Source organism: Trachurus japonicus, chromosome 3, assembly GCF_045865225.1.
Source record: "Trachurus japonicus isolate A0001 chromosome 3, Traja_1.0".
Taxonomy (NCBI): domain Eukaryota; kingdom Metazoa; phylum Chordata; class Actinopteri; order Carangiformes; family Carangidae; genus Trachurus; species Trachurus japonicus.
In genome coordinates this window covers 41,055,973-41,075,351 of record NC_140909.1, presented here as the reverse complement: position 1 = coordinate 41,075,351, position 19,379 = coordinate 41,055,973, and the positions used below count along the sequence as shown (strand labels likewise).

General features: G+C 42.6%; 1 protein-coding gene across 1 annotated transcript in view; it reads right to left on the bottom strand.

Annotated features, from left to right (window-relative positions):
• Nucleotides 1-19,379, bottom strand: part of adamts7 (a disintegrin-like and metallopeptidase (reprolysin type) with thrombospondin type 1 motif, 7) — a 96,302-nt gene that overhangs the window by 16,545 nt on the left and 60,378 nt on the right. Inside the window, exons 15-23 of the mRNA XM_085772825.1 lie at nucleotides 18,842-19,086; nucleotides 17,100-17,241; nucleotides 14,926-15,052; nucleotides 12,878-13,091; nucleotides 7,818-9,596; nucleotides 7,299-7,451; nucleotides 5,150-5,323; nucleotides 3,985-4,131; nucleotides 1,415-1,577 (exon numbers count right to left, since the gene is read on the bottom strand). Of these exons, the coding sequence (XP_085628951.1) occupies nucleotides 1,415-1,577; nucleotides 3,985-4,131; nucleotides 5,150-5,323; nucleotides 7,299-7,451; nucleotides 7,818-9,596; nucleotides 12,878-13,091; nucleotides 14,926-15,052; nucleotides 17,100-17,241; nucleotides 18,842-19,086 (3,144 nt within the window). The remainder of the gene's footprint in view (nucleotides 1-1,414; nucleotides 1,578-3,984; nucleotides 4,132-5,149; nucleotides 5,324-7,298; nucleotides 7,452-7,817; nucleotides 9,597-12,877; nucleotides 13,092-14,925; nucleotides 15,053-17,099; nucleotides 17,242-18,841; nucleotides 19,087-19,379) is intronic.

Genomic DNA, 19,379 nt, shown 5'->3' with positions numbered 1-19,379 from the left:
TTTTATTGTCGCAGACTTTTTCGTTCTGCCGATGGAGAAACTCCTCGTTGTCCCTTTAATTCTTTGAAGCAATGTGTTTTGTAAATTCTTTTAAAGGGACAACGAGGAGTTTCTATTTGGTTATAAAAAAAGTCTCACGTTAATGTGGATGAATCTACGCTACCTACACTTGTTAATGGGCCCATTTTCGATAAATATATCGTTTAGTCTCTATCGTTATTTTGTTATTATTAGTGGTGTGGAAATGCTGGTCTAGCCGACCAGCGTTTCCTTACTTTCGGTTTCGCGGACGGCTGGATGCTCATGAGAATAACGCCGTCAAATCGACGTTTATGGTCGGAACTAAGACGGTATGTGATCGTCTTCGAACCTCTGACTTTAATTCTTGATGAATGAAAACATGAGTCCGTCTTGCACCGGTCGAAGAATTCTACGGTGCACGCGGAGGCTCATAAATGTAGTGTGAAAACGCTTCGCTTTTCCAAAACTCCTCGTTGTCCCTTTAATTATACAGTAGGCTATCACAGGCTCTTATATCTAGTATCCATACTAAGCTCCATGTTGTCTGATGTGATGTATTAACTATTTATTGTGAGCCATGTACAGTAGGCCATGACATGAACCATGACAACCTGCTGCTCAAAAACTAATTGCCCCTTGTGGGATTAATAAAGTTGTTTGAATTGAATTGAATTGAATTGAATTGAATTGAATTGAATTGAATTGAATTGAATCAATGGGGTAGGAATTGACAAACTAATGCTTCTTCCTACTCCTTTTCAAACATACAAAGCCTTGTATCAACCAAAGTGCTTCAACTGTGATATACACTACCACAATCATTTTTCAGTTTGAAATATCCAAGGAGGTGTAAATTTAATTTATATGAAAGTAAAAGAACTATGATTATGTTTGAGTATGCCATTGTTCATGTAATGTTGCATGTTTAAATTAGATTAAATTAAAAAGTTTGATATACTGTATATCATTCACATGTTTGAAATAAAGCCTTCATTCATTCATGGTGTGGTGCTGTTGCTACAACTGTTTGGGCAATCTGGACATGGCATGTTGGTAAGTTGGACAGTCATCAGTGTTCAGTGAGTGCAACTACAGGTGTTAGAGCAGCAAATACAGATCAATACTGATCCCAGTGCTTCACAACAGGGATCTGATGAACAGTCAGCTGAATGCACACGGTCCTGAAGCGCTCTGCAATCACTGCTTTCACTCTGTTGTTAAATTGCTATTATTGTTGTTATTATTGTTATTACCTGATTCTATTATGTCTAGAGTTCAGAGATAAACAGAGGAGTAACTCTATGTAATCTCACATCAATGTAACATAAAACTCACATTGAGTGTATTAGGACAGCAGAGTGTGTAGTGAGTGACGACAGCTTGATCTACTCACCAGAGGGGGGGCTCTCACACTCCTGGGTGTTACACTTGCGGGTGCTCTCAGGCTGCGCCTCCTTCTCACACTGATCTTGATCTACTTCTTCATGCGTCTCGGCCTTGGTGTCGACACATTCGATGAGTCGATGCTGGACTCCGCCTCCACAAGAGGCCGAACACTGCAGAGAGAGTTTGGGAAAATTATTCAGTGTTTTGCGGACAAACAAAAATGTCTTCTCATTTTTTCATTGTCAGAACCTCTGGCTTAATTTCTAGTTTTATTTGTTTTCACGTCCAGAAGAACCCAACTCATCATGATTGAGACTGACACACTCAACATGCAGTGACTGATCAGTGATGCCCAAAACAAAATGTCATTTCAGTTCATTGCAGCGGACTGACACCAATCAATGTTGTATTTTAGGACCAAAACACACTGTTTCTGATCCTGTGTGTATCAAAATTTCCCAAACATAAGAGTGAGGATCAGAGGACACTAATTCAATGATCGCCATAATATAAATGCTGCTGTGGACACAATTCATCTTGATCGTGCTCACACTAATGATATTTTAGACTGTGTTGCCACTGCTGATGTACTTGAGGATTTTAAAAGATGCTATTTAAAGGCCTGCCTTTGTGGAGAGATATTCAGATAACCATATTCCCCAATGTGGCCAGGTTATTATGGGATGACCGCCTGCAGCTGTTTGATTGTGTATCGAGTCAACCCCACTGATTGTCGATGATAATGTGGATTGGAGATAGAATTGTTTCTCCCAGTTGATACGCTTTTATCTGTGCGTTTCTAAAAAATAATCCTGCTTTCACAGGACAAAGGAAAGAAAAATAGAGTTTTAGGATTTCATCTACTGCCAGTCAGTCTAAGAAGTCAATACAAATTGTAGACACACAGCAATACCGATGGAGGGGTCAGAACTCAGCTTGATACACGGCTGACAGAGGCTATCCTTTATTTTATTATTTATTTATTTTTTGGTGCTTATCTGGGTCTGTGTCACAGTTTGAGTTTCATTCTGTGGTTACGTATTCAACAACCAGTCAATACATTTCTCTTCATTCCTCTGGTCCCTCCCTCTACCAGTCTCTGTAAATGTGTTTCAGAGGAACTGGACCCAAATGCAGACGGACGACAGGCAGGTACACAAAGGACAAATCAGATCAGATCCAATCTGCGTGCGTCCATATTGCATGCGTCTTATTCACATTGATTTCTATAGTAACAGGTTACAAACAAACAAACAAACAAACAAACAAAATGGACCACAGCGTGTTTCTGTCCCAAATCATGTCGGGCTGCAGCGCTAAAAGTCTCCTATTAAAAAAAAATCTGCTAATTGCAAGGAAGCAGCAGCAACCGAGGCGTCAGTCGTTCAAAAACATATTTGAGCAAATGAGCCGTTCACATTGAAACAGATCTGTACAAATCAGATCAGAATCACATCTGAAACCACCTCCGTATGTGGTCTGGATCAGATTTGTAAGAATCTGATCTCATGTAGTTTTTGGCTGTGCAGACTTTCAAAAAAATCAAACTAGATACAATCTGGATATGAGGAAAATCCTTATTGTTCAGTCCCCTATATACCGACCTCCTTAACTAGACTATTGCATACAGTGCAAACAGTGATTGCCTAATTATCCTGTGCCACATCTGACAAAAACTCAGATAATCATTTAAGATGATCTGAGGTTGAGGTCATGTAATGTGGTTTATCATCTATGACTATACAGATGTCTTCTGTCAGGATCTTTAGTACAGGTTTGGAATAACAGTGTATGAGCTTTAGAAAAGGTTTAGTAAGAAAGAAAATATGACCCACACAAACATGAGGATGATCACTCCCTAAATGGCAAGGCAAGGGAATTTTATTTGTATAGCCCGTTTTTACAATCAGTTTGTCTCAAAGGGCTTTACATGGCATCATAACAACATCCTCTGCCCTTAGACCCTCACATCCACTGAGGAAAAACTCCATAGAAAACCCTTTTAACAGGGAAAAATCGGAGAAACCTCAGGGTGAGCAACAGAGGAGGGATCCCTCACCCAGGACGGACAAACGTGCAATAGATGTTGTTACAGACAAGAAAACAGGTTATAACACAGAATGTGAGAAACATGGAAATTATGTCATTTCCTTCTGCTGTCCCACATTAAGTTTAAAGCAGAAGTAAGCGGAGTGTTTGTAAGTCTTAAATAGTTATATCTTCTGACAGCAATCACTTATATAGAGTGTTTGGTCTGAAACACGGGTCTGTCAGTCACTCTGCTCTGCTCTGAGCCGAGGAGAAAACTTTCCTTGTGTCCTACAAGCTTTATCCAATGAGGAGAGAGAACGGCATGAAGGGGCGGTCCTCTCTGTGTGTGCAGCCAAGGGATGCGCGTGAATGTGGTGACGTAGGGACGAGGGCGGGGACTGCTAACTCCTAAGAAGTTAGCCAAAACGATCGGATCGCTTACTTCTGCTTTAAAAACCAGTGCACTGCTTGGTGACCCTGTTGGATTATGCTCTCCTGTTATTAAGTGTTACATGTGCCTGTGTGTGTGTGTGTGGCATACAGTACCTGTCCCCACGAGCCAGTCAGCCACTGAGCACAAGGCTGGCTGTTACATGATTGGATGTTGCTGGGCTGAAGGTCTCTGTTGCATCGATCCTCCTCTGGACAGGTGACGATACGCTGCTGCTCCCCTCCTCCACAGATCTCAGAGCACTGAACACACACACACACACACACACACACACACACACACACACACACACACACACACACACACACACACACACACACACACACACACACACACACACACACACACACACACACACACACACACACACACACCACACACACACACACACACACACACACACACACACACACACACACACACACACACACACACACACACACAAGTACATGCTGTAAAGTCTTGACATAGTTGAGAGTTTTCAGTATTTATTGACCGTGAATAATTGAGGGATCATGTCAGTGTGTTTGCATGAGTCACAGTTGCACTCCAAAGTAGTTGGTCATATTTTACAACACCGGCCATACAGTAACCACCCACTGCTCTTCTTTCAAAGTTTTGAATGCACTTTCTGGACCTTTTGTAGAAGTCTCTGTTTTATTTTCATGTCTGTGCAACAGAAAAACCTCATTCCAGACGTGGAGCTGGCATCAGGAACACTGATTGCGACAATTTGGTCTTTTTTGTCCCATAATTGTTGGTGGTTGATTCAGTTGAAAGTGCAGATTGTCAGACGCTCCATATGTTGATGGGTTCAAATGCTCGTGGGAAGTTTCTAAATCAGAGACGATAACAGCAGCTATTTCACTGCAGTATGTTTGGATGACACCTGCAGTACGTGTTGTAGTTGACTTCTGAGTTTACTTTTCATTCGCAGGAAATAAATACAATACATATTGGAGATTAAGTGCTCAAGATTAATCTCAACACCTCCCACATAAAGGCATCAACGCCGATGTTCTACACGTACCATAAATATACAACAAGAGACAGACTGAATGCTGCCTGTGGCTGATTTTCCATCTCAAGCAGCTTTTACCTTTCTGTTCAGTGATGCTTTGGAATTGAAATGAAAAGCAATAATCACCAGAGAGGTCGAAGGGGATACTGTGCGTCTACCTCACCTTCCATTCTCTCTGTTTTAGACAGCACTGCATTTGTTTTTCTCATCTCTCTAATTATTTGCTTCACACTACTCACCTGACCCCAGGAGGAGGAGTACCAGTCCAGGCACGGCTGGAGGTTACAGGGTATCTGGGTCTGAGGCCTGGAGGACATGGCCCGGCAGTGGAAAGGTCGTAAGGGCCTCTGATCCCGCATGTCGAAACACTGGACCTCCCGTGATTTAATGCCGCTTTCGCAGTTCTTGGAGCACTGGGAAAATACATGGCATGATTGTTATTCAAACAGCTTGAGCTGCTGGAGCTTGTAGATATCCAGCGGCAGCGAGTGTAAGGCAGCTGGATTTGCCGTGTGGTTTTAAAGGGCTTTATCGCTCATCCCAGAAGCTTCAGTGAACTGAAGGCAGCTTTAACTGATGGATGAGAGGCTAAATGTTTTCAAGACTGAGCCAAGCAGTCAGATGCCTCAGATGAACTAACTACATCTGAACCCTGTCATTTATATTACTACAATGTTCACAGAATAACCTAACCTTCACATTTTGGCAAATTGGCCCAATGCCATAATCCCTATAGTTTTAGGAGTAGGTTTGTTACCTGTAGTTGTCGGTGTAAACTGTTTTTAGAACGGCGGCGTGCAGCCACGAGCTGCTCAGAACTACACTACAGAGGCTAATGGGATTTCTTGGTTTCCCTCATCAAACACATCAAATACACAATCCAACAACTCCAAAATGCTCTGGTAGACAAGTTGTGACCTGCACATTCACCACGCTATGAGATAATAACGGAACGTTACCAGACAGAGTTGTTGCAGAGGCTGCTTGATGAAAAACTGCCCCAGACGGGAACACGCATCAGTGGTTTTGCATGAATTTACCTCGAAAACAAGTCTGTCTGGTAATGTTCTGTTATTATCTCATAGTGTGGTGAATGTGCAGGTCACAACTGTCCACCAGAGCGTTTTGGAGTTGTTCGATTGTATATTTGATGAATTTGATGAGGGAAACCAAGAAATCTCATTAGCCTCCGTAGTGTAGCTCTGAGCAGCTCACAGCTCTGCTCCACTGTTCTAAAAATAGCTTGCACCGACAATTAAAGGTAACGAACCTACTGCTATGACTATAGGGATTATGGCAATGGGCCAATTTGTCTAAATGTTGAACTATCCCTTTCAGTTTAAACCTCCCCATTGCAGCTGTCACATAATTCAGGGGCTGCTATCAGGCTGCATTTAGAAACTGATATTGTCACACCGGCACGACCTCCAAAGTTTATTGTGTGCTGGTAAAGAAAGCAAACAACACCTACAGAGAAAGACACTTACAGTAGCCTACATGTTTGGGCTCAGTTCTACAGCTAACGGTATGACTGTTGAACCATTGGCTATAAAACCTCAAGTTGAAAAAAAGTTCTCTGTTGTCATGGTTGCTAGGTGACAGGAACCGCGGGGACAGCTGGTGATGCTCAGCGTAAATCCCCTCATCCTTAGATGGGGACACAGCCTCAGTTTCAAACTGAAATCTGGGAACTCATCACAGTGTTTATTTAAAATATTTATTTTAGTATGCAGCCACCTCACTGCTTCTCTGTGGTGCTGTGAAGAGACAGTGATACTGAGAGAAGCATTACAGGCCTACACAAGGGGGAGCGCCAATACCTCCACTAAATCTCTCTAGTAGACATTTCACTCGAAACCCCAGATTCCAACCTCATGTTAAAAGTTAAAATATCACTTTTTGAAGGCTCTTTAACATATATTTGGGTGTTTGTCTTGCCTTCTGCCCCCAAAATGCGAGAATTGACCAAAACATCTGTAATGTTCAGACTCCCTAGGTTGAAATCCATGTGGTTTTATGAGCTGTTCCCTCAGTTGTCTTCCAGTGATGTAACTAGGATTTGAATTTGCATAACACCACCCCTACCTGGGAGCGGTAGAAGGGGCGGGGCAAGCAGTGGCTCATTTGCATTTAAAGGGACAGACAATGAAACCAGCCGTTCTGAACAGGGCTGTTTTGAGAGGATGAAAAGAGCTGTGATGTTTGATCCTTGGGGGATTTTGACCAAATCATTTAATTTGTGGAAAGGGGGCATGATATGTCTCCTTTAAAGCACGATAAAGCAAGAAATTTCAGTCTGGACCAAAGTGGCAGGACAAATAGTAGGCCTAAATCTAGTAGCATAAAAAAGCAATTTTTCCCAGAATTGGAAAAACATGACCATCTCACCTTAGTCCACTCTCCAACTTTCCATGTGGAGCAGGGACGTAGATAACAGCGCTGAGCTGGTGGAGGCCTCTTGGCTGGATCACAGTCGGAGTCTGAGCCGGTGCTGCAGGCCAACGTCCTCCAGACTGCACCCAGGCCACAGCTGGTGGAGCACTGAGCACACATGTAGTAATAGGACAGACCTGCTTACATTTCATGGATTTGGGCTTGGACCCACGAACAGCACCAGAATACATAATAACCCACACGGATGCAATGTGCATCCTCTCACATTTTCATATGTAAATGAATGAAAATTCCTGAACTGGGAGGGTGAGAGGAGAAATTGCGACAATAATTCAAACTATGAACTGACATTAGTTTCACTGACAGCAGGTGAAATTCTATCTACAAAGAATTTAGCTCAATATGTGCAGAGACCCAAACAGGATGCATGTGTCTACATAACAGAGGCAGACAGAGACATAAATAGTGAGATGCAGCTGGGGCTCAGTGGTGTGTGGACTGGTGCTGACTCACTGCGCTCCAGTTGCCGGTGACCCAGAAGGCAGCGGTGGCGACTTGTGTGGAGGCCGAGGAGGGGGGAGGGGTTGGCAGGAGGAGCACAGCAGGTGTCGGCCAGCCCGTGGGCTTTGCCGGTGTTGTTCCGCTTTGAGGAGCGGCTGCTGAGTTTGTTGGAAGCTGAGGCGAAAGGCCGGGGTCGCTGCCGCCGCTACCGTTCATCATTGGGGGGACGACTATTTCATTGTAGTCGAAACCAGCTAAATCAAACGGCGGCGGCTCTGGGGACGTGGAGCCTGTTCCGGTTGTTTCGGTGACAGCAGGTTTTGTTGGCGTCTGTTCCATCTGAGCTGGCGGAAAATCAGCTGGAGGAGGCTGAGTGTCTCCCTCCAGGTCTGGAGGAGTTATGATTTCTGTTCCAGTTAACAGTGTGGAGTCCTCGGAGGCCTCTCGGTTACCTGGGCTTAGCAGGGAGGGAGTGGGGAGAGGAGAGGATGTCTGGGAGGCAGGAAGCGAGGGTGTACTGAGGTCGAGGTCAGCATCCCAGGAGTTATCCCTGCTAGTGCCATATAACAAATTAAAAGTTCGATCCAAGTCCTCCAATGTGAAGGCAGTAGGCAATATTATTGATTGACCGGTTGCTTGAGGTATTGAAACACTTTTATCCAGCTGGACTTCAGTCTTGACCTGAATTATAGTCTCTGGTGTGGGAGAGCCTTTGGGTTCTGGACTCTCTACTGAGACATCTGGCGTGGCTTTTTCACCGAGGCTGTATTCATAATCATCACGTATGTCTGTCTCCCGAGCTCTCACTGTGATAGAGTCAATTGAACTAATTATTGTTTGATGTCTGGGAGTGGGAGAGACATGCTTTGGTGTCACAGTGACATGCACCATGGGATTTTCCTCCTCGGTGGAATTGACATAGTTATTTTCGGCCTCTTCCCCATATTGTTCCCGTTTCACATCCTGTGTAGGCTCCTTTGTCGGGGAATCCAGACTAGGCATTGCGCTGCTGCTTTCAAGCCACCCCTCATTGTCGTGTGTCTCTTTTAGTGTTTGTGAATGCTGAGTTGTAGACATCGGTGGGGAGTGGGTGGTGGACACTGGCAGGAGATAATCCTCAGACAGGAAGTCGTCCAAAGTTTCAGAGTTACTTTGAACAGGCTCCTTTGTTGCTGCATTTTCACCGTCCTTCACCTTGTCCAGATCTGTGGTCTGTGGCTCTGCAGGGTTCAGAATGACAGCGGTGGTCTTTGAAACAGTGGGAATAGCTGAATTAGCTGTGGGAGCTCTTGTAGTTTCAATAATGGCATATTCTTTGTCTCTGCGGGTCAGGTCGTCCTCCTGTGGAGCGTCTAATGATGTCTGATCTTTCCCATCGCTCTCAAAGTCGTCCGATAAGTCTTCATGGAAGTTGATAAAGTTATAGTCGTAGTAAAAGTCATCAACTTGAACACTGTTCTGATCGATGTTCTCAATGTTATTGTGGTAGTGAAAATCTCCCTCCACTATGTTATTCAGGTCATTGTGGTTTCTTGGTTGGGCTCTGGTGGTGCTGAATTTGGGAGGAGGTTTGGCTTCGGGTATTGAGTTAATTTCGTTGAGCACCTCTTTGCTCGACCAGCCGCTTCCGGACCAGTCGATACCTCCAAAGTTATCCACAACCTGCGGACAGTCCTGAATGTAACAGGTGCTGACAGCTACGGGTTTCTTTTGGGGGTCACAGTCGGACCCTGTGTTTCTAGAGCAGGCCACACTACGGTGACGCTCTCCGCTTCCACAAGTCAGTGAACACTACAGAGAGAGAAAAGGGAGAACAAAACTGATTACATGGGTCCACTGGTTGGCTTTAAAGGGATAGTTCACCCTAGAATGATATTTCGCTCATTATCTACTCACCCTCATGTTGACTAAGGGCTGGAAGAAGTGTCAGAGTCCTCCGTCCCTTCTCTGAGTTACAGGGGGTCTCGGCATAGCAGTGCATGTCCATATAACGGTTGCAAAGGGACACCGGAGCTCTTCGTAAAAAAACACACACAAAAAAACATCCAAATACCTCCATGATGCTCGTATGTAATGTCCGTCTTGTGCTGAAGCCCCAAATTGCGTAATTGTCCCGAAAAAAATTAAATAAGTCTATATTTTAAGCTTGTTTGTAGCGGAAGCTTCTCGAAGCTCCTCTTCCTGGTCCGTCCAAATCTCGCGTGATTCGCAGTAACCGCACTGACGCATGCTGACGCCGGCGCAAATCACGCGAGATTTGGACGGACCAGGAAGAGGAGCTTCGAGAAGCTTCCGCTACAAACAAGCTTAAAATATAGACTTATTTAATTTTTTTCGGGACAATTACGCAATTTGGGGCTTCAGCACAAGACAGACATTACATACGAGCAGCATGGAGGTATTTGGATGTTTTTTTGTGTGTGTTTTTTTACGAAGAGCTCCGGTGTCCCTTTGCAACCGTTATATGGACATGCACTGCTATGCCGAGACCCCCTGTAACTCAGAGAAGCCACGGAGGAATCTGAAACTTCTTCCAGCCCTTAGTCAACATGAGGGTGAGTAGATAATGAGCGAAAAATCATTCTAGGGTGAACTATCCCTTTAAAGGAATAGTTAACCAAAAAAACGAAATTCAGTCATTGACTCACCCTCATGCTGACGAATACTCCGGAGTAGTTTTTTATTCCTCAAAGTGCATCTGGAGACCTGGGAGGGGGGGTCGTAGTCCAACGAAATCCTTATATGAGAGTCAATAGCACCTGAGACAAAAAGGTCCATAAAACTACACAAAAACCTTGTAATATTCCTCCTTACTTCTCGTCTGCTGCAATCCAAGTGTCCTGAAGGGATAGTCATTTAGGACATTTTTACAGCCTAAACATTCCTGTATTGAATTTGCCTCGTGCGCACTCTCGCGTTCACGTGCTTGAAAGTCAGAGCACAATACAGGACTGTTTAGGCTGTAAAAATGTCCTAAATTACGTAATTTTGAGTAAACTCTGAAATATACCCCTTCAGGACACTTGGATTGCAGCAGACGAGCAGTGTGGAGGAATATTATAAGGTTTTTGTGTAGTTTTATGGACGTTTTTGTGTCGGGGCCCTATTATTCTCATACAGTATAAAGTTTTGGTTGGACTACGAACCGGCCTCCCGGGTCTCCAGATGCACCTTGAGGAATAAAAAACTACTCCGGAGTATTCATCAGCATGAGGGTGAGTCAATAATGACAGAATTTCATTTTTTGGTGAACTATTCCTTTAAAAACACTGTACATCAACATACACAATGGTATTCCTGGAGGAAAAAACTTATATATTTATATATATATATTTTTAAGTAGACAAATCCTTCACAACATATCCTAATGTGGATACTGTATGTGCTGCCAAAGGCTTCTGTTTGCCTAGACTCACTGACCACAGCCTGGCAGCAGTGCGGGGATAATCCCTCCTAAAGTTTTTTAAGTGAGCCTCAAAAACTTCAGAACCAATTAGAGAAGGCCTGAGTCAGGAGTGAGAGTTCGCACTTGTCAATCTATACATGACTGCTCTCCTGGTCCTGGCTTCAGGTTTGGCTCATTGCAAGAGGCCTTGGAGACAAGCTGAGGGCTCGCCCAGGGACTGTGAATCATCGAGGGGGAGGGTGGGAGGGGGGGGCATGAATGTGTCGACCAGATTTCACAGCAAAACCTCAGAACTACAAATGTCAAGCCACTGGTGATGTAAGAGAAAAAGTCAGAGAATGGCAAGAACACATTCTTTTTTGTCTGTGATGTGTTGTCGATCCATTAACGTCAGTCATTTCAGTTTGGACACTGAGTCTTATGCCCACGTTACCTCTGCTAAGGCCATGATGTAACCATGGCTTAAAATAATGAGGTGCAAAGTGAGAGAAGGATCAGATAGAATCAGAAAGTTCAGCCCACGATGAACTCTGTTAATGAGGCTGTAAAAACTCTTAACAGGCTTCTAAATGTGCCTCTCTTTATTTGGACCCCCATTAGCTTCTAATAACCTAAGATGAGGGAATGTCTTAAAGGTCAATTCATTAAGATTTTAAACAAGTTGTATCTGTGTGTGAAAAGCAGAGATGTTTACAAAAGGTCATGATGACCTCTGTAGTTACTACGCATGATCTGATATCACCAAGTAACTAACAGCCCAGGACAGCCCAGGATCTAACCCTAACCTTAACCAGTTGGTTATAACAGCGCTCCTGGGCTGTTAATTACTTGGTGATATCAGATCATCCAGTCAGATGCCTGAGGGTCTGAGCTAATCTGCTGACTACATGCTATCAGCTATATAACAAATCATCTTGACCACTAAAGGTGAATCTGATGTGCACTAAAATGAACTCTGTCTGTAAATTTCTCAAGATGTGACTATGTCTGTGCTGCATGTTCTGCCAAAAACAACAACTACAACAACTTTTCCAATGATGGGTAAATAATAAAAGGGATAGTTCAACATTTTGGCAAATTGGCCCATTGCCATAATCCCTATACATGTAGTTATAGGAATAGGTTTGTTACCTTTATTTGTCGTTGCAAGCTATTTTTAGAACGGCAGAGCAGAGCCGCGAGCTGCCCAGTTTTGTTTCCGAGGCAAATGCAGAGACTGCTTCAGCGGTTTTGCATGAATTTACCTCTAAAACAACTCTGTCTGGTAACGTTCTGTTATCATCTCATAGCGTGGTAAATGTGCAGGTCACAACTTGTCCACCAGAGCGTTTTGGAGTTGTTGGATTGTGTATTTGTTGAGTTTGCTGAGGGAAACCAAGAAATCCCATTAGCCTCTGTAGCATAGCTCTGAGCAGCTCATGGCTCTGCTCCGTTGTTTTAAAAATATCTTGCACTGACAAATAAAGGTAATGAACCTACTCCTAAAACTATAGGGATTATGGCAATGGGCCAATTTGCCAAAATGTTGAAACTACTGTATCCCTTTATCACAATCCACACAGGAAGAGCTTTTCAAAAGATGGCTGTAAGAATTTCAGGTGACAGAATTTTGAACAATTTTGAAATGGCACTGCTGTCCACAAACCAAATCCTAACTCATAGCCACCTTTGACCAGCTGCCAGTGCTCCAGTCTGCTGGGCAGGGGATGTGTGTGTTGCAGGAGGACAGCGATTCAGGTTTGGGCATGTGTTCGCATTCACTGGGCTGCAGGGCTTCCTGCTCCTCTGAGCTGACTGCCTGGATGCACAGCACTGTCCTTTTTGTCAGACCCGAGCTCCCACAGCTTGCTGAGCATTTCTGCCACTCCCCGGCCCACCATCTGAACACAGACACACAAAAGATGAAAAGATTTCCAATTTAATTGTTGACTTTTGCTGGGAAAAAAATAACAATATATTGCAGCTGCATAAAAAAGCAACTGACTTGCAATTACAGCTTTAGAGTATGATTGTATTGGACACCACTACACAATGTCCACATTGTGTCTTCAGTATTTCTGTGGTTTATGGTCAATAGCAATGTCTCTGGTTTGTCCTCACTGAAATTATGCCTGAAAATCTTCAGCTGCCCAGTGATGAAGAACACTGGTACAAGCAAAACACCAACGTCACAACAGCCATTACTGAGAAGTTGACTTTGTAAAAGTTTAATAGAGACAGAAAATGGAACAGACCGGGACTGTTGCTCTTCAATATTGCAGTGTATGATGATGGGACTATGGATGGGAATGAGCTCTCTAGTTAAATCCGGCATATTTACATTAAATAATTGTTTTTATGTTCATGAATATGCAGTCCCATTTCAAATAAACCAATAAATTAAAAATAAATAAATAAATGAAATTATGTTTGTTTCAAAGCTCAGCATTACTCAAAGTTTTTGGTGTCAAAAAATTATATTTCGATTATTTATAATATATTTCAGTACTGGGCTGTGGCTAATTCCTGGTTTATGATAAACTATATTAATTCTGTACTTTGACACTATACAGGAAGTCAGTCAAAACAAACATTACATACAGAGAATCATTACACACAAAATAGCTAATTTCCAAACAGCATTAATATAGCTCCAGCTGTCTACAGGTGACACACACTGAGCAGTGGGAATGCTTTGTTGCGGATCACTTGAATTGAAAAATCAAGTGTTGTTATTTTCATGAAATTGTTCACATTTAAAACCAATTTCTTTGGTTTTTATCATTGCTTATTGCTGCTGCCTGACATTAAGGAAACAACATGCACATTGTCCTTCCAGCAATAATTGTAAACAACAGAAATAATGAACAAATCTTGGTGCTTTTTCTGTTACAATGGAACTGATGCTGATCTGAAAAAAACAAACAAAACAGCCAACAACCAAAAAAGTTTCTTGGAAATTGAGAGTAAATTGTGTTCCTTTACTACTGATACCAAGGCAACAGGCATCACTTTGATGCAATAAAATGCGTGGGAGTAACAATATCTGAGGAGTGGTGAGACTTTGATCTCAGTGAAGTAACCGACCAGCTGTGTCCAACCAACCAGCTCATGTCTGGATGTGGTTGTGCTTTCAAAATAATGGTAATTTGTCCTTCATTGTGGGAGACTGAACAAAACAAGATACAATCACAGAGTGGAGGCAGAGATGTAAGAGGAAATAAGTTTTATTCTAGTCACCACTGTCCCTAAGGTGCCCCCACTTCTCACTCCCTTTACAGAATGGTCCACCAACATTATGTATAAAAAATAATGCAATCATCAAGACAAGAGTAAGCGAAGCAAAAGGTTTGCTAATCTGAAAGGACAAAATTCATCACAAGTTAAAACCACCTGTTAATATTGAACTGTATTCTGGTAGCTGTTATAAAAGTGTAATTTCATGTATATGAAATCTAGAGCGATGAAGGTGATGCTAAAGTTTGTAATCTTTCCTTTTAAACTGGCCATGGACACTAACTGTGTTTCCCAGTGGTTGGAAATACAGTTTCATTTTACATGATACGTTGCAATTATCAAATGATTTCAAATTTGTATTTGTTTGTGCTAAAATCACGTAATAAAACTCTGACTGGTGGTTATCATAACTTTGGGTTTGGTAAGGTTGAATAATTATATTATAGAAGCTCAGGCCCTTTGCCTTTGAGTGTGTGGGTGTGCATGCTGCTCACTCACATGGCTGGACATGGATCCTTGCTGCAGCTGGTTTGGTTATCATCAGGACGGGTTAAAGGATCACACAAGTGCTCCTCCACTATCCCAGTTGTCTTCTCCACACAGTGGACAATCTGCCTCTGCACACCTGGAACAGTGATGAAGAATGACAGCAACACATGTCTACATTATAAACCATGGATCCAACACTAAACACTTACACCAACTGCACATTTTAAACATGCAAATGACTGGTAAGTCGACACACATGTTTGAAGGCTTTCAAATAAAAATACAACCATCAATGCAACTGTTCAAACACAACTTTAATCCACTGTTTGTGAGCTCGGTCTCCCATTTCTATAAATATCTTAAACCCACATGTTATAAAATCACATTGTGACAAACCACCTTTCTGTCTTTCCTGAGCAGATTCTAAATCTTTCCATCTGAAAGAAAATAAACTGGACAGAAACACATTTTCCTGTTTGCCGCTCTGAGAAGTGTCACATCCAGGTTTAAGAGAGCATTAGACAAAGCAGTACATAAAAGAGCTTGTCTCCTAAGGCAGTGACAGATTTATCTCCTCCTGTGATCCCTCTCTCCATCATTACTCTAACCCTCCTGAGGGGATTTCCATCCCATCAAAGCAGGAGACACCTCTCACCTCACTGTGTCCCCTGTTCAGGGCCCGCTGAGGGCCGCGCTGTGTGTCTGATAGCTAATTTACACTTTCAAAGACATCACATAAAGGACAAGGTAGCTCCTTCAGATGGAAAGCCAGATTGAGGTGGGAGGAAAAGAAACTGCATGGGAACACTCAGAGTCATGTGGATTACATGGCCTTTTTGGCGACTTGAACAATTACTGATTTGCAGTCTCACACTGTGGTAGATCCTGCTTCTTGCCAATGCCTTTTGAATCTGGGCTTTGTCCGCTTAAATGCTAATGCTAATTAATATTTGGCTAAGTGGAATAGAAAGTGGAATTTCTAAAGACCAGGAGACATGGGTTGATTTTGGTGAGGAAAACATATCACATGAGGAGACCAGGTTTTCCCCCACAATAATAATGAGGATGGATACTGAATTAAGCCAGTGTTGATGCTATGGCTATTACAGTATGTAAAGTATTTACAGTAATAAGCTTCCCCACCAGATCAGTATTTGATTCCAAATACCTGAGAGATTTAAGCGATGTTCGAAACCAACAAAAACAAGCCCACAGGCAAAAACTATTTCCACCAACATACACAGATGTTACATCTGCAAACCTGCAAACTGAAAAGACAGAAACATCAAAACTGTTTAGCTAATTTGTGCTTCACACTGTGCAGAGAGGCAACTAAACAAGAAAAACACAGCAAACTGTGGGAGGATTTGGGGACAGATGGGTGAAGGCAATGAAGACTGCAGACAGAGCAGCAGGTGAGAAAACAGTGAGGTAACCCTTTAATTAAATAAACCTCCTACACCTGAGATGGATGGAGATCTTTTTGTTGTTGTTGCCATTTTTAAATAACTACATGCCTTATTTAACACTAATGAGGAGACACAGTGGCTGTATTAAGACTGAATCAGAATCTAGGATCAAATAACTGAATGCCAATTAAAGCATTCCTCTTAGGCTGAATTAGCAGTATTAGAAAATATCTGATTGTTGTGTGTGTAAGTAAAAAACCTAGAAAGAAACACATGCTCACTAAACTTCAGGTGTTTGAAGCAGGTTTATGTTAAATTTTTTCAGACTCTAAGTCAACATTGGAATAATCTAAAAACTGTACAGAGAAATTCCTTTTCACTGCCTTTGTCATTCTGGTAAAATGACAACATTTCACTCTAAGAGTCGCAAAAGGACAAAAGGAAACTGTAATGAAAAATCATCAGTGGCTTCATAACAAGGGATGTTCCTTCTTCTTCTACACAGGCTGTCCACAAAAAGAGGGCAGCAGGGTTTCTTCTCACTATAACATATTCATTTTAAAATAGAAAATGAAGGGAAACTACTGAGAAATACCTCTTGGAACTATTTCCTGCACTGTATCATCACACTTTCATTTTATTCAAATTTTGACCAAATTCTGATATTATGGAAACTTTGGTCCCACCTTTGTGCTACAACACAACCATGCACTTGGTTCTTGAAGACATCAATTGATGAATTGACAAACCGCCATCAGTGGTTGTTTCTCTTACCTGCTCCACAGGTAACGCTGCATTCAGTCCATGAACCGTATTTCCAGAAGAAAAGGGACACGGGGACGTCGTCGTCCTCTGAAATGTTTAAACTGATAGTGTACTCGTACCGCACTCCTGGATTGGTCTCCTGAAACAGAAGCTTTAACACACAACACACGCGACATCAACAACATATTCTGCCAAATGCACAGAAAACTACCGGGTAAGATAGTCAGACCATAAACCAAAAATATCTTCTAGATTGTGTTCCTGCTTAAAAGGAGGAGGCTTTTTGTGTAATATGACAATAATAGAGATGTTTGACTCTTGAGAGGATGTTAAAAAGGTGACAGAGGTAGAAAGGTAAGGTCTTCAAATCAGTGATGATGTGCAGAGTGCTCTCTGATTGTCTTTCTGCTTTAGTACATTACTGCACTGAAACCACAAAAAAACAAAAACATTTATTATGCCGTTTCCAATTTGTGTGTTTTTTTTTCACCTATCAAAATCCGTATCCATCCCAGCTTCTGCTTCCTGACAGTCTCTCTGTGTCATACGCCCTGGGCTAGAGGATACTAGCTCAGAGGAAGGGCCCTGATGCTCCAGGAAACACAACTTAAAGCAGAAGTAAGTGGTCCGGTCGTTTTCGCTAATGCTGCGTTCCAGGCAGGCTTTTGAAATCGTAAATTACAGCTTCAAGTCACAACTTACGACTTTGTAGCATTTCAGGCAACCCACTCGTGTTTTTCCGACCTGTTTTACCGGTGAAAGTCACTATAACGGCCACTCGTAACTTCCGACCGGTGAACTCGTACCAGATCGAACTGGTATGACTTCACGGTCGGAAAAATACGAGTTTCCTTGAACGCACCATAACAGTCCTCGTCCCTACGTCGCCACATTCACGGCGTCCCTTGGCTGCACACACAGCCCTGCATGCCGTTCTCTCTCCTCATTGGATAAAAACTGTAGGATACGATAAATGTTTTCTCCTCGACTCAGAGCAGAGCAGAGTGACTGACAGACCCGTGTTTCAGACCAAACACTCTATGTAAGTGATTGCTGTCGGAAGATATAACTATTTAAGACTTATATTAACACAAATATATCACTTACTTCTGCTTTAAATATGTTTGTGGGATCACAAGTTAAAGCTGTGTGCTAACTATAGAGTAGGCAAACAAACAAGACACATCTCTAGCATACACCAAAGGGTTTGTTTTGTTGTTTTGTTGGCCACTTCTTTTCCATGTGATTAACATGCTGACAGAAATTCATTTCAATTTCTCTCTGAACATGCGGGCAGTTTCCACTCTTCACAAAGAAACACTCAAAGCATACAGGGGACATATTATGGAAATATCACTATTTGAAGGCTCTTTAACATATATTTACGTGTTTGTCTTGCCTTCTGCCCCCAAAATGTGAGAATTGACAAAAAATATGTAATGTTCAGGCTCCCTAGGTTGAAATCCATGTGATGTAACTAGTTTTCGAATTTGAATAATACCACCCCTACCTGGTACCAGTAGAAGGGGCGGGGCAAGCAGTGGTTCATTTGCATTTAAAGGGACAGACACTGAAACCAGCCGTTCTGAACAGGGCTGTTTTGAGAGGATGAAAAGAGCTGTGATGTTTGATCCTTGGGGGATTTTGACCAAAGCATGTCACAGACATGTCTTTAAGACACCTGGGAACTATTTTAATTTGTGGAAAGGGGGCAGAATATGTCTCCTTTAAGTTAGGCTGTCTAGTCGTACCTGAACCCACAGTGGCTCCATGGTGGGCCCCGGGGACGTCAGGTTTTCCAGGTGGCCAGTCCTCACGTAGGTGAACACTGTCCCAGCCGCCTTGTACTCTCCATTCCACTGGATCGTCCAGCCGCCATTCAGGAAGTACTTGTTAGGGTTGTCGCTTCGTAGCGCCAAGAAATTGCCAGCTTCAGCCACCTCCTCAATATGGATGTCACGCGCTCCCTCAGGGATCAGTCCAATGTCTACGTAGCCTAGAGGACACCATGTCTTATGAGAGTGAAACTGAAGCACAGAGTCGACAAACAGAAAATCTTCCTCATGAGCCGCTCCTTCTTCTTGTGGCCAAGACAATGATCTTCAAAAACTTCATGAAAACATTTATCTGTCAGGTTGTTCTGCTTTAATCACAGCAGCCGTTTGAACAATGTGTTCAGAATAACATTAAGAATGACTCTGTTCTTCCATCAAGTCCATGATCTGTAAATGTTCAAATACCTTTAAAGGGATAGTTCACCCTAGAATGATATTTCGCTCATTATCTACT